Genomic DNA, 13,636 nt, shown 5'->3' with positions numbered 1-13,636 from the left:
TAGGTTAAGTGCTCCACTCTTGATTCGGCTTGGGTCATGATTTCAGGGTCATGAGATCAAGCCCTGAGTCAGGCTCCATGCTGAACATGGAGTCTGCTTAAGATTCTCTCTCTCTCGGGCGCCTGTGTGGCTCAGTTGGTTAGGCGACTGCCTTCAGCTCAGGTCATGATCCCAGGGTCCTGGGATCGAGCCCTGCATTGGGCTTCCTGCTCAGCGGGGAGTCTGCTTCTCCCTCTGCCCCTCACCCTGTTCTCACGCTCTCTCTCTCTCATAAATAAAATCTTAAAAAAAAAAAAAAAGGCTCTCTCTCTCTCTCCCTCTGCCCCTCACCTATCTGCACTTGTGTGCTCTCTCTCTCTAAAAAAAAAAAAAAAAGAAAATAAGCAATACATTTCAGTTGTAATTTTAAAAACACAACACATCTGGGCGCCTGGGTGGCTCAGTTGGTTAAGCGACTGCCTTCGGCTCAGGTCATGATCCCGGAGTCCCGGGATCGAGTCCCGCATCGGGCTCCCTGCTCGGCAGGGAGTCTGCTTCGTCCTCTGACCCTATCCCCTCTCATGTGTTCTCTCTCTCTCATTCTCTCTCTCAAGTAAATAAATAAAATCTTTAAAAATACGAAAAAAAAAAAAACACAACACATCTGAATTATTTGCATCATTATCAAAACACACTGAAAGCAGTATTTAATTTCCTGAGGCTTTATGATAAAGTTACAAAGCATTTCCAAATTTAGCTGTAACATACATTACTTAACCATCAGTCTCTTCTTTCACTATATATGGTCTTCTATGCACAAAGCATTGTAACACAATCAGGAGTACAAAAATACAAGGATCATTAGTTCAAATTATTACAGTGGCTTGAGAGGTAAAAGGATTGTGAAGCGACCTGTATAAAAGACAACTGCTAATAAATGAAATCATGGCGTACTGGAAAAAATGTATGCTCTATCAGCATGGGTACATCTCTCTCTAATCATACAAAAATGAAAAAGTTACAACGTCTACTGATAGTATAGGGCTTGAAGTTTAGTGTATCTTTCATTTTATAGGTTTGCAGTGTTCGACAGTAACTCTTTTCTGTCTAGTTCGTATTTAAGATGCTCTTCTGCATTCAAGCCAAAGGGCTTTCTATCATGGCTCTTGACTATCAAAGTCCAAAGTCTTTTCTGGGTGATAAGCAAGAATATCTGTGATTTTCAAGGGAACTGGCATGTTGCTTTAATGCAACAGATACTCATGTGAACCTCTGTAATCACCGGCCTTTTAAAGTCTAGAGTTTACTGATTTTTGACTCAAATTTCTTTGCTGCATTATCAATTCTGGTTCGAACAATGACAACAATATACAACTGGACAAGAAATTCAGTCAAGTGCACAAACCAGAAAAGGTACTTTTCCCCCTGCCATATCCAGACTGTGTTTTTATTCAATGGATCTTTCCGGAAGAGTCATTCTCACCTATAAGGCATAGTATCTCAACACAGCAGAGACTAAAAATTAATGTTATCAAAGAAATGACAGCCCCAAAGAAGGATCAGATAAAACAATGCTATTTCCTATACCCCACATCCTAACTGAAAAGATTCCCCAGGGAACTACAAAACAAGGGAGCCTAATTTTTTGTCCTTAGGTATCAAGGTTAATGATCCAAGCCCTCCAAGGTTTAGAAGAGAAGCAAGTGGAAGTACTTGAAGTAAAAGTGGGAAGAGATCAGTGACCAAGGCAGAAGTTCAACGAGGCCTTCCAGCTGAAAAGAATATAAATTAAAAGCGAGAAGACACATAGTGCACCAGAATGAGCATTCTAATGTCAGCAGAGAAACTATGTTCTTCTCTATTAGATCTAATGCACTTTTTTTTCCCTTCAATAAGAAACCTACTTTTATTCCTGGGTATCCTATTTTGGTTATTATCTATATTTTGGTTACAAAATGACCGTATCTGAAATTTATGGTCATAACAAACTACAGTTTTGTACTTCTCTCCAGCGATGTTCTGCTTTTTTAGGGAGCAGGAATGAAGGAAGACAGCAAACTGAACCTCGGCAGGGATTCTGCCAAGGAGGAAGAGGGGGTGGGGGCAAGGGAATAGAAGATATGTGCAAGGAAGAGAGTATCATGACAAATCATGGAAGCTAAGCTAAAAAACACAGACAAATGGAGACACAAGAGGGCAATCAAGTTGTAGTGTCAAAGGATGGAAGATCAAAATGAGGATGAATTGCTAGAATAGGGATAAATGAACGGAGGTATGCAGTCAAAGAATTGAGGTGGTGAAGATACTGATAATGAAAACATCTAAAGATTTTATTTATTATTAGAAATAGAGAAAGAGAGAGGGAGAGAGAGAAGAGCGCACGGGGCTGGGGAGGGGCAGAAGTACAGGGAGAGAGAGAATCTCAAGTTGACTCTCCACAGAGCATAGAGCCTGACTCAGGGCTCAATCCCACAACCCTGAGAAGATGACCTGAGCCAAAATCAAGAGTTGTGGGCTTAACTGACTGAGCCACTCAGGTGCCCAGATAATGATTAAGATCTAAATTATTATATGGAAGCATGTATTTGAGGTGGAGTGGAGGGCAGGATAGTTAGGAAGAAAAGAGATCAAGAAACAAAGAGGCCAGACTGTTGAATAAGTCATCAGTGTGAATTTTGGCTGGACATCACTAAGAATGACAACATGAATAGTAGTGGCAAGGACAATGGGCCTGACCCTAAAATCTTTACTGACTAAAGCCAGATTGATGAGGAGGACACTAGAGGACAACATAAGGGATAGGTAGTAAGTTGGAGAGTCTGATGGCAAGGACTTCAGAAATGGTGATAGGTAAAAATAATTTCTGTAAAAAGTTATTATTATTTTATTATTTAATTTAAAAAGATTTTATTTATTTGACAGAGAGAGATAGAGAGATATCACAAGTAGGCATAGCGGCAGGCAGAGGAAGAGGGAGAAGCAGGTTCCCTGCTGAGCAGAGTCAGATGTGGGGCTTGATCCCAGGCCAAAGGCAGACGCTTAACCAACTGAGCCACCCAGGCGCCCCTGTAAGTTTTTAATCACAAATGCCTTTTTGAAAAAAAGATTTTATATATTTATTTATATGAGAGAGAGAGAGAGAAAGCGCGTGCATTCAGGGGAGGGGGAAAGGATCTCAAGCAGATTCTGTGCTGAGTGTGGAGCCTGATGCAGGGCTGGATTTCACAACCCTGAGATCATGACCCGAGCTGAAACCAAGAGTTGGACGTTCAACCAACTGAGCCACCTAGATGCCCTGAATCACAAATGCTTTTTAAAAAACACATAGATAAATGATATGAACAGCCTACGTAGTATGAACGTGGGCTCGAAGTATATAACAAAATTCATAATTGTAGCTGCCTAAGAAAATGGGAATGGAAATAGAACCTTATGAAAGAGCTGAACTAGCAAGGGTAAACAACTTTTTCACAATGTTCTATTAGTTCAATAGATGAAAAAAAGAAAGATTATATATCTATGCCTATAAGGAAAACAACCAATCATTACTTAATTATTACTCTTCAGGACTAGCTCTTCTATTTTTTATATATTATATTAGAATATGTAAAAAGGGATAATTCAATTAAAAAATAACTTTTTTTCAGTTTGACATATAAGCAGCAGCCTGGCTGTTTGTATATTTAGTCATAATCAGGACACCAATTCTCAGTTCACAGAACAACTGTTACAAATACGAACTGTTTACTTGAATAGATAAGGCAGCATAATGAATAAGACTGATATTTACACTGGTGCATAAAATAGTTTATTAGTGAATTTGCATGTCTAATCACAAATAAAAATACATAAAGCCCTTATATAAAGTTCATGTGTAAGACCAACTGCATGTGAGAATTTTAAACAAGTAGCAAAGTTCTGTTCTGACACAAATGAAGTATTAAAAAAAAAAAAGACCTCATCCTTCTCCATTGAAGAGACTGAATACTATTTTATTTTATTTTTATTTTTTAAGATTTTTATTTATTTATTTGACAGAGAGAGACACAGCGAGAGAGGGAACACAAGCAGGGGGAGCAGGAGAGGGAGAAGCAGGCTTCCTGCCGAGCAGGGAGCCCGATGCGGGGCTCGATCCCAGGACCCTGGGATCATGACCTGAGCCGAAGGCAGACGCTTAACGACTGAGCCACCCAGGCGCCCCCTGAATACTATTTTAAAAAGTTCAGTTTTACTTGACTAATTAATAAATCAATGATTAGATAATAAAGATGTATCACTGGAAGACAGTATATCCATTTCAAAATATAATTTATATTTAACTTACAATGATTAATGACAGTAATGAACTTTGACAGTTTTAAAACTGGAATCTTGCGATTTATAAAACCACAAATATTTCTAAAATTCTACAATTTAAAGGAGGAAGACTTGGAAAAGCAGACTACAGAGAGTACATTTAAGGTCTCTGGTACACATGGGTGCTTCTAATATCAACTCAATGCACCAAAGAAATAAAACTTCCATTTTTCAACAAACACAAGTACATTATTTAAATCTTATCTCAGCTTGTACATTAAAAAAGAAACTGAAAATCAAACAGGAAACTTAAAATTACATTAGTACTTTTCATTAACAGTTTATTTCTAGGCAATACAATTGTACTGTATACAAATACAGTTAGGTAATACACTAGGAGTTTGTACAAAAATAATATCTGTGCTCACATAACAGAGCATAGAAAAGCCCAAGTTTTAGAAATATTTAATATTAGTATTTCTTAAAGTGTAGTCCATGAACTAGCAGCACCAGAAACCTCAAAATTACCATGGTTTTAAAAGAATTGCTTGTTAAAGTAAATTTCTGCACTACATTCCAAAACTATTAGAACAAAACAAGAATGTGCATTACTCTCAAATACCTTTGGTGACTGTTACCTATATAAAACTTTGAAAAAGGACACACCCTTCTTACTATCAAGATTCTGATTTAAATTTGACTTTTAAAAACTATTAAGTTAAAATGCTTAACATAGTTCCTTTAAAATATTTAAAAATAGGGAAATATGAGAGATTTAAGCAAAGAGACTTACAGCTGGTGATATCAGGTGGTATATAGCCATCATTCATATACATACTTGTGGGTTTTGCCACTTTCAAATAAACAAAATCAGACGTGTTCTTTAAGGCAGTTACTGCTTCTTCATGAGTAACTTCTTCCAAACACACACTATTCACCTAAGAGAAAATCCCGAAAGACATTTGTTTTAGGACATTTTCACTAGCTTTCTCCTTTTTGCTCATAAACAATTATACCAAAACACAGGGAAAAAGCAGGAGCGATTTAAGGAATATAAAAGTATGTGAAAAGAAAATACCCATTTTTACTATCACAACAGGAAGTTATGTGTGTTAATGAAATAGCCAATCCTTTTTTTTTTAAGATATTATTTATTTATTTATTTGAGAGAGCGAGAATGAGAGAGAGAGAGAGAGAGAGCACATGAGAGGGGGGAGGGTCAGAGGGAGAAGCAGACTCCCTGCTGAGCAGGGAGCCCGATGCGGGACTCGATCCCAGGACTCCAGGATCATGACCTGAGCCGAAAGGCAGTTGCTTAACCAACTGAGCCACCCAGGTGCCCCTGAAATAGCCAATCTTAATTCCAGTCCCTATTCCTCCCAATCCCCAAGCCTATTCCTTCTTCTACTCTAAGGTATTTATGAATATATGTAGGTATATTTTAGATTTTTTTTTAAGAAAATGAGACTATATTAAAGTTTTTATTCTACAACTGGATTTTTAATATAAGGTATCTAAGAGATCTTTCCATGTTGGGACACACAGAATTAAAAAACTGTTGCACAGTATACCATTGTGTGGTTATATCATAATATATTAAGCCATTCCAATATTAACAGGTATTTAAAACTGTTCTAAATAAATGACTTCTAATAAACTTATACTCACTACCATAGAAAATGAGTGTATCATACCCATCTACTCAGGCTTTTGCCAACACTGAACAGTAACAATTTATAAAAAAGTGTGTTTCAATTTGTACATTAAGTTTTTACTTTCACTGTTTAATTAACAGTCGAGACTTTTTTCAGTTATTAGTCATTCATCTATCTCCTGTTATAGAAACAGAACTGACCTTGCTAAACTTACTAGTTCTATCAGTAGGTTCCTTAGGATTTTCTATATACAAGTAAAACTGTATTTGTAGATGTAATCTACTAATTTTTACTTTTTCCTTCCCAATCTGAATGTCTTTTTATTTTTCTGGCTAGACTCTTCAATACAGTCTCAATAAAAGTGGTAGTGGTGGCTTTCTAGACATTTGTCCATTTCATCTAAATTATCTAATATGTTGGCATATAATTGTTCATAAATAAAAGTATTTCCTTATGTCTCCTTTTATTCCTACTTTTAGAAATTTCAGCCTTTTTTTCTTGATCAGTCTACCTAAGGACTGCCTGCATTTTGAAATATACAGCTGTGGCATACTGTTCCTTTGGTGGCCTGCAGTGAGCCATGCATCTTGGTATTCATATCCCTTCCTACAGTGAACCTTGCTCGGCTATGTAACTAGCTTTAGCCAATGAGACATTAATAACTGTGATGCAAAGAAAGGACTGATAAATGCCACACACTGGAGCCTGTCTTTTGGTATGTCCCTTTTCTCACCATCCTGTGAGAAGCCTAATGTAGCCATGTGGGGAGACCACTGGCTAACAGTTCCAGCTGAGCTCTCACTTGACAGCCAACCCAACTTGTCTACCACATATGATTGAACTTGGAAGTCGATTTCCTGGCCGTAGCTCAGCTACCAGGTGACATTATGCAGAACAGAGACAGACTGTCCTGGCTGAACCCTACCCAAATTACAGAAGTGTAAATAATTATTGTTGTTGTTTTAGCCACTAATTTTTGTGTTTTCTTAAGCAGCGTTAGATAACAGATAAAAGAGCTGACAAGATTTGCTAAGGGATTCAATAAGGAGTAGGAAGGAGAATGATCCTGAAGTTTTAGACCTGGGCAAATAGAAGGATAAAGTTCCCATTTCATGAGATGTGAAGATTGTGCAAGGAACAGGATTTGAGGGTGGTGGGTGGGGTGTAGGATGAAACTCAGAAGTTCATTTTTAGATATATTAAATTTAACCTGACTCTTGAGATATATGAAAGCAAACTAGATGAAATCTCCTAGGGCTTTTCAACTGTTTTGCCAAGAACCACTGTTAAAAATTTTTATATTCCAGCTGAGCACAAAACATATGTGTATGTGTGTAAAAATAAAATTGAAGTCAGAAAACAATACTTATGCCTATCATGTGCAATGAGACAGTAAGTTATTTGACCACCTATCAAAAAGAAGAAAAAGTGTACAAGGACCAAGTCCTGTCTCACTTCAATGTTTAGAGGTTAGGGAGAAGATGCACCAAAAGGGAGAATGAGAAGGAAAGACTAGTGAGATAAGAGGAATACCAAGAAAGAGGGTGGTAACTGTTAAGCAAAATGGAAAAAGTGTCTGAAGGAGGAAACCGTGTCGAATGCCTGATTGTCAATTAAAATGAGAACTAAGAATTCGATAATTTCAGTGGGATTATGACAACCAAAGCCTTACTAAATGTCAATCAGCATACGTTGCTGGCTTCCCAACCACTGAAACTGATTCTGGAAAAACTATAAAAGAAAACATGGTATCTAAGAAATTAAAAAGTACAAATGAGAAACTCAGTGGAGAAAGAAGGCTGTTTTCAACTGGTGTGTGTGTGTGTGCGCGCACGCGCATGGAGAAAAGCAGTTCAAAGTCAGCTCTTTCCTCTTCCCCATTATTAACCTGAAAACAATCAGCGTATCTCCTTGCTGCAGCAATCAGCAGTACTGGACAGCATGTACAACAAAGAAATCATTTATATATTGCTGACAGGAGTGTACATTTTTATAACCGGCTTGGAAAACATAATGTTTTTGCTATAATGTTACTAAGAGGACATTCCATGACCATTGCTTAGGATAAATAGTTAAGTGAAACTCTTGTATGTACATGTTCACCAAAACACACAGCAGCTCTCCCTAGCAGAATTATTCATACTACCAAAAAAAAAAAAAAAGGAAACAACCCAACTCCCCATTATATTAGACCTAGTTTATGTGCCTTTTCAGATTTGCTTGAGCCTACCTGCCCACTAGGCTTTGGCTGTGTCCTACTGGAGAGTCCTGGCTACTGCTTCTCTCACCTTGTCTCCTGCCATCATCAGCTCTTTCACTCTCTTCTAGGGTAAGGGCTGTGCTTGGGCATGTTGTTCCATAGAGTGAGAGCTGTAACATGTCAAAAGCCTGTGTCTGATCTGTCTAGATCATTGAGGCTCTGGTTCTTTCCACCACTTCTGAGTTCAGAGGAAGTACTATGCCATGGAGTATGGGAGCTGGCTTCCCTAGCATTTGCCCAGAGGAGCTGAGTAACAGTCCAGAAATTTGGGACAGTTAGCCCCAGGGGGTAGACTCTACCAAAGAAGAGACAGGGAGATAAATCCTTTCTTTTCCCTGGATGGCTGGATCTAAAGTTTAATAGTGTTACATCATCTGCCTGGAAGACTGTCCTATATGACACGCAATCAGAGACATTTTCTTATGAAATTATGGCCAGCTCAGAAACATAATAGCTTGTAATGACTTTCCCTTATTCTCTGCCTCTCATTTCATTTTCACTCACTCTAATTTTCTGAGATTATGCCTCCCAACAAAACCTTAGCATGGTAGCTTTTCTTCAGGTTATTTTTCCAGGGAACACAGACTCATACAGTTATTGATGAAGACTGGACAAATAAACTGCAGTATAGTTCCAGAACAGAATATTATGTAGAGGTGAAATGAATATATTTTAGCTCTAGGCAACAATATGGATAAATCTCAGTAAACCAATATCGATTAAAAAAAAGTATTAAAAGACTACATTCAGCACAACAGCCTTTAAAAAAATTTTCAGAATTAGTATTAAACAAAATATTTAGGCATATGTATGGGATTAAACAATTTTTAAAAAGCAAATGAATAAAAACCACAAATTGTTGATATTCTAGTTTGGGGTTGGGCAGACTTTAGCAATTTTCATTATACTATAATTAAGTTAAAAAAAAAGGTAAAAGTCACATGAAGGATGACACTGTTTAAACAATTCTGTGCATCCAACTCCCTAACCCTTCAACAAAAAAGAAAAAAAAAAGAGAGAGAGAGGAAAGCTAGTGGTGGGGGGGAGGGGGGGAAGGGCTAATAAGATAATACCAAGAATAGTTTTTCAGGTTTTGATTAAAGCATGATTAGTATTCACTTAAACATTTCTGGCAAGTAGAAATTCCAGTTTAAAAAAAAAAGAAGACATCAAAATGATTTTTAAAATAACAGATTTCTGATACTCACTGCTAAAAGTTTATCTCCAATCTGAAGTTTACCATCTTTATGTGCTGCACCTCCTTCAATTATTTTGGTTACATAGATGCTATTATCCCCAGGAATATGTTGATTTCCAACACCTCCAGCAATGCTGAACCCAAGACCTGTTTAGAAAACACTAGTTTTGAAATTTCATCATTTAACGTGAATTTAAATCCAAAGAAATGGTTGAAAACTAGAAGGTGATAGTCTATTCACACTCATGTTTTAAAACACAAAAGAATCTATTTGCCTTTTTCTTTTTTTTTTTTTAAAGGGGGCTCAAACTCACAACCCTGAGATCAAGATCTGAGTTGAGATCAAGAGCTGGATGCTCAAATGACTGAGCCACCCAGGTGCCCCTATCTGCCTACTTTTTAAGTCTTATGTATTTGTTTTGTAGCCAGTGGACAATTATATATATACACATGTTCCTATAGTTACAAATAAGTTCCTTCCTCCCCCCCTTAGGTTACTTCTTAAAAGTCTTTTTGTAAATGCATTTGTTTGTTTCAAAGAGGCATTATAAAATTATGTTTCACTTTTGCTGCCATCATGATTGTGCTTCTAACAGTTCTAATGCCTTCACAAGATTAAAACAATTGAGAAAAATAATAAAATTTTTGGTGGTGGGCAGAACTAATAGGCTTCAGATATGTGGATAATTTTGTTCTTTTTCCAATATTCTATGAATTACTTTTATTTTTTTAAAGATTTATTTTAGAGAGAGTGAGCTTGATTGTAGGGGGACAGGGTGGGGGAGGTGGGGAGGGTCAGAGGGAGAGTGAGAGTTTTAAGTCGACTCTGCCCTGAGCCCAGAGCCCAGCACAGGCAGGATCACACAACCCTGAGATCAGGACCTGAGCTGAAACCAAGAGTTGGATGCTTAATTGACTGCACCATCCACGCTATGAATTTTTTAAATAAAGAATTTCTGCAATTCATAAATCCCATAGCTTTAAAACCAGACAAATTTGTAGCTCTCTATTCCTTGTTTCATTTGTTGGAATACTACTTCTTCCACGAAGCTACAAATTAGAATCAATATTTCCATTTATCTTCAATCCCATCAATGTTTTCAAAATTCAGAAATCAAATATGAACTGTCCTCATTGCAGATATAACTGCTAATGACACACATAAATATTTTCTTATTTTAACTTAGCCTGTGCATCTGCATTTAAATGTATTTTGTAGATTGATTAACTACAAGTTAATAGCCACACTATACATGACTTACAAGTGTTTAAGTAGAATTCTCCCAAAGACAAAAATCAGCAGAAATAATAGAGAAATTCCAAAAATTCACACACATTCTGTAGATTACCAGTACCATTAATCTTAGAATGTGTGTAACAAATAAATTGATAGTTACATTTATTTCAGTAATTTCTTAATAATCTGTCTTAGTTTGATTATTTCATACCTTTAGGACCTTTTTTTTAAAGTTTTTATTTATTTATTTGAGAGAGAGAGAGCATGAGCAGAGTGAAGGGCAGAGGGAGAAGCAGACTCCCTGCTGAGCAGGGAGCCCTATGCAGGGCTCAATCCCAGACTCGGGATCATGACCTGAGCTGAAGGCAGACGCTTAACTGACTGAGCCACCCAGGCACCCCATACCTTTAGGACCTTTAATGAGCTTTATTTCCATTATTTTTTCTGATACCGGTTTCCGTCTTTTTACGTACAAGCGTACGATAGACCCTGCTTCTTTCAATGCTTCAACTGCTTTGCTATGTGTCACATCACGAACATCTACTTCGTTTACTCGCAATATACAGTCATTGACCCTGAGAAAAAACCCAAAATATTAAAAATAAAAATTAAATATTAAAATATCTAATTTTCACTTTGATAATTTTTTTGTCATTTTCATTTTTAAGGTAAAGAGAATTATTTACTAGAGAAAATATATATGAAGAAACTTCATGTTAAATTCCACAGTATCAAATACTCATATAAATAAATACAAATATTTTCCGAGGGCCAGCAAAAAAAACAGTGCAAATAACAGATTATCACACAAAAATATTAAATAATAATGACAGCTATAATTTGTACGGTTCTTGTATGCTTATTATGTGTAAGCGTTAAGGTACTTTATGCTTTATTTATTCAGCATTTTAGTATTTATTTAGCAATAACCACCTGCCAGGTACTTCTTTTAGTGTTTTAACCCTTACAACAACCTGAAGGGTAGTTATATATTTATATTCCTATTTCACAAATGGAGAAATTAAGGCACAAAGAGTTTAAATAATTTTCCTGAAGTCACCCAGATAATGACTGACAGAGCTGTGACTCAAAGAAAAGAAAATGGAGGTTCAGACTAAATAATTAGTTTAAGGTCACAGAGACAGTGGTGGCAAAACTGAGATAATCACTGATATATCTAAAAATAATTTTTTGACTTGCTTTTTCAAACTAGATAAATTTAAAAAAATAAAGTTATTTCTTGACATTTATATGAAGCTAAAGATTACATTACATTTAATTAAAAGGTTTCTCATATAATTTATTTTAATTTGACACAGTAATATATTTTTTTAAAGTTTGATTTGTTCTAGTCCTAACTTTCCCCCTTTAGCTCTGGTCTCACTTTAAATTGCATAACATTCCATTAGGGGGAAAAAAATCATCTGAAATTGGGCAGGGAAGGAGAACAAAAGACAATTAAAATATTAAAACAGATCCTGATAATAGCTTTCTTTTTTTTTTTTTTTTAAGATTTTATTTTTTATTTATTTATTTGAGACAGAGAGAATGAGAGAGAGAGCATATGAGAGGGGGGAGGGTCAGAGGGAGAAGCAGACTCCCTGCCGAGCAGAGAGCCCGATGCGGGACTCGATCCCGGGACTCCAGGATCATGACCTGAGCCGAAGGCAGTCGCTCAACCAACTGAGCCACCCAGGTGCCCTGATAATAGCTTTCTTAAGAGGAAAGAAACTCTGTATGCGAAGACAGTGATATATTAGAGTAAGTATTAAAGGTATGTTCTTCAGTGAAAGAGATGGGAGACATTAATTTTCACATAAGCACAAATAAAAGACCGGTAACAGAATCGGGAAGTAAATCTCTGCATTTACACGAATGGTCAAATTATTAATTTTATATCCAACTGATTTCATTAATCTATCACCCGTCATATCCAGTGAGAAGAAACTGAAAAGCTTCAGAAGGTACCAACATCAGCCTTAAAAACAGATGTTATTTTTAACAGACCATATAAAAATCCTTAGTCCTAACACTTATGACTGTTACTATATATATATATATATCTTTATATATAAAAACCAACAAACAAGGAAATAGGAAAAGTGCCATAATCTATGGCCTAAGGAAACAACCAAGTATGCTAAAGTATCTTCTACAATGGAACACTGAATTTAAACAGACCAATATTACTTTCATTCACTCAATTAAGAAAATATATTAATTTATTGAAAATTTGCATAATCTTTACTTTTTGTGGTATGGAATACAAACTCAGATATATATCATCTCTTGTATCCTAAGTTTATATACATGTTTCCTACCCAGGAAATAAATGAAAAACATTTTGTGAATATATTTAAAAATACAAAGGGAATTCTCTGATTTCTATAAATTTGCTCTTTTTTTTTTCAAGATTGTATTTATTTATTTGACAGAGAGACAGCGAGAGAGGGAACACAAGCAGGGAGAGCTGAAGAGAGAGAAGCAGGCTCCCTGCTTAGAAGCAGGCTCCTCCGTTAGAAGCAGGGAGCCTGACGCAGTGCTTGATCCCAGAACCCTGGGATCATGACCCGAGCCGAAGACAGACGCTTAATGACTAAGCCACCCAGGTGCCCCCAATTTGCTCATTTAAAACCACAATCAAATTTATTTATTTATTATTTTAAAGATTTTATTTATTTATTTGAGACAGAGAGAATGAGAGAGAGAGAGAGAGCACATGAGAGGGGGGAGGGTCAGAGGGAGAAGTGGGCTCCCTGCCGAGCAGGGAGCCCGATGCAGGACTCGATCCAAGGACTCCAGGATCATGACCTGAGCCGAAGGCAGTCGCTCAACCAACTGAGCCACCCAGGCGCCCCACAATCAAATTTATTATTCAACATGTTATAATATGAGATAAAACTAAATTCCTAAATGAAAAGAGGGAAACAATGCTTAGTGCACAATTATCTCATTCATTTGTTTATTTGAGCATCTACCTTATGTTGGTTATTATGATAGTGTTTATTTGT

General features: G+C 36.6%; 1 protein-coding gene across 11 annotated transcripts in view; it reads right to left on the bottom strand.

Annotated features, from left to right (window-relative positions):
- DLG1 (discs large MAGUK scaffold protein 1) overlaps window positions 1-13,636 on the bottom strand; it is a 241,778-nt gene that overhangs the window by 87,846 nt on the left and 140,296 nt on the right. For 10 of the 11 annotated variants that reach the window (XM_081831903.1, XM_081831904.1, XM_081831902.1 and 7 more), the window contains 3 exons: window positions 11,031-11,200; window positions 9,399-9,535; window positions 5,069-5,213 (listed from right to left, as the gene is read on the bottom strand). In XM_081831903.1, the coding sequence (XP_081688029.1) occupies window positions 5,069-5,213; window positions 9,399-9,535; window positions 11,031-11,200 (452 nt within the window). Of the gene's footprint in view, window positions 1-5,068; window positions 5,214-9,398; window positions 9,536-10,836; window positions 10,844-11,030; window positions 11,201-13,636 lie in introns of those variants that run through there. The other variant, XM_081831911.1, reaches the window with a different exon arrangement.

The sequence above is a fragment of the Leptonychotes weddellii genome, chromosome 1 (genome assembly GCF_054177405.1).
Source record: "Leptonychotes weddellii isolate Sample4059 chromosome 1, ASM5417740v2, whole genome shotgun sequence".
Lineage (NCBI taxonomy): Eukaryota > Metazoa > Chordata > Mammalia > Carnivora > Phocidae > Leptonychotes > Leptonychotes weddellii.
The sequence above is the reverse complement of the archived record's forward strand: the minus strand, read 5'-3'. Positions and strand labels throughout refer to the sequence as shown.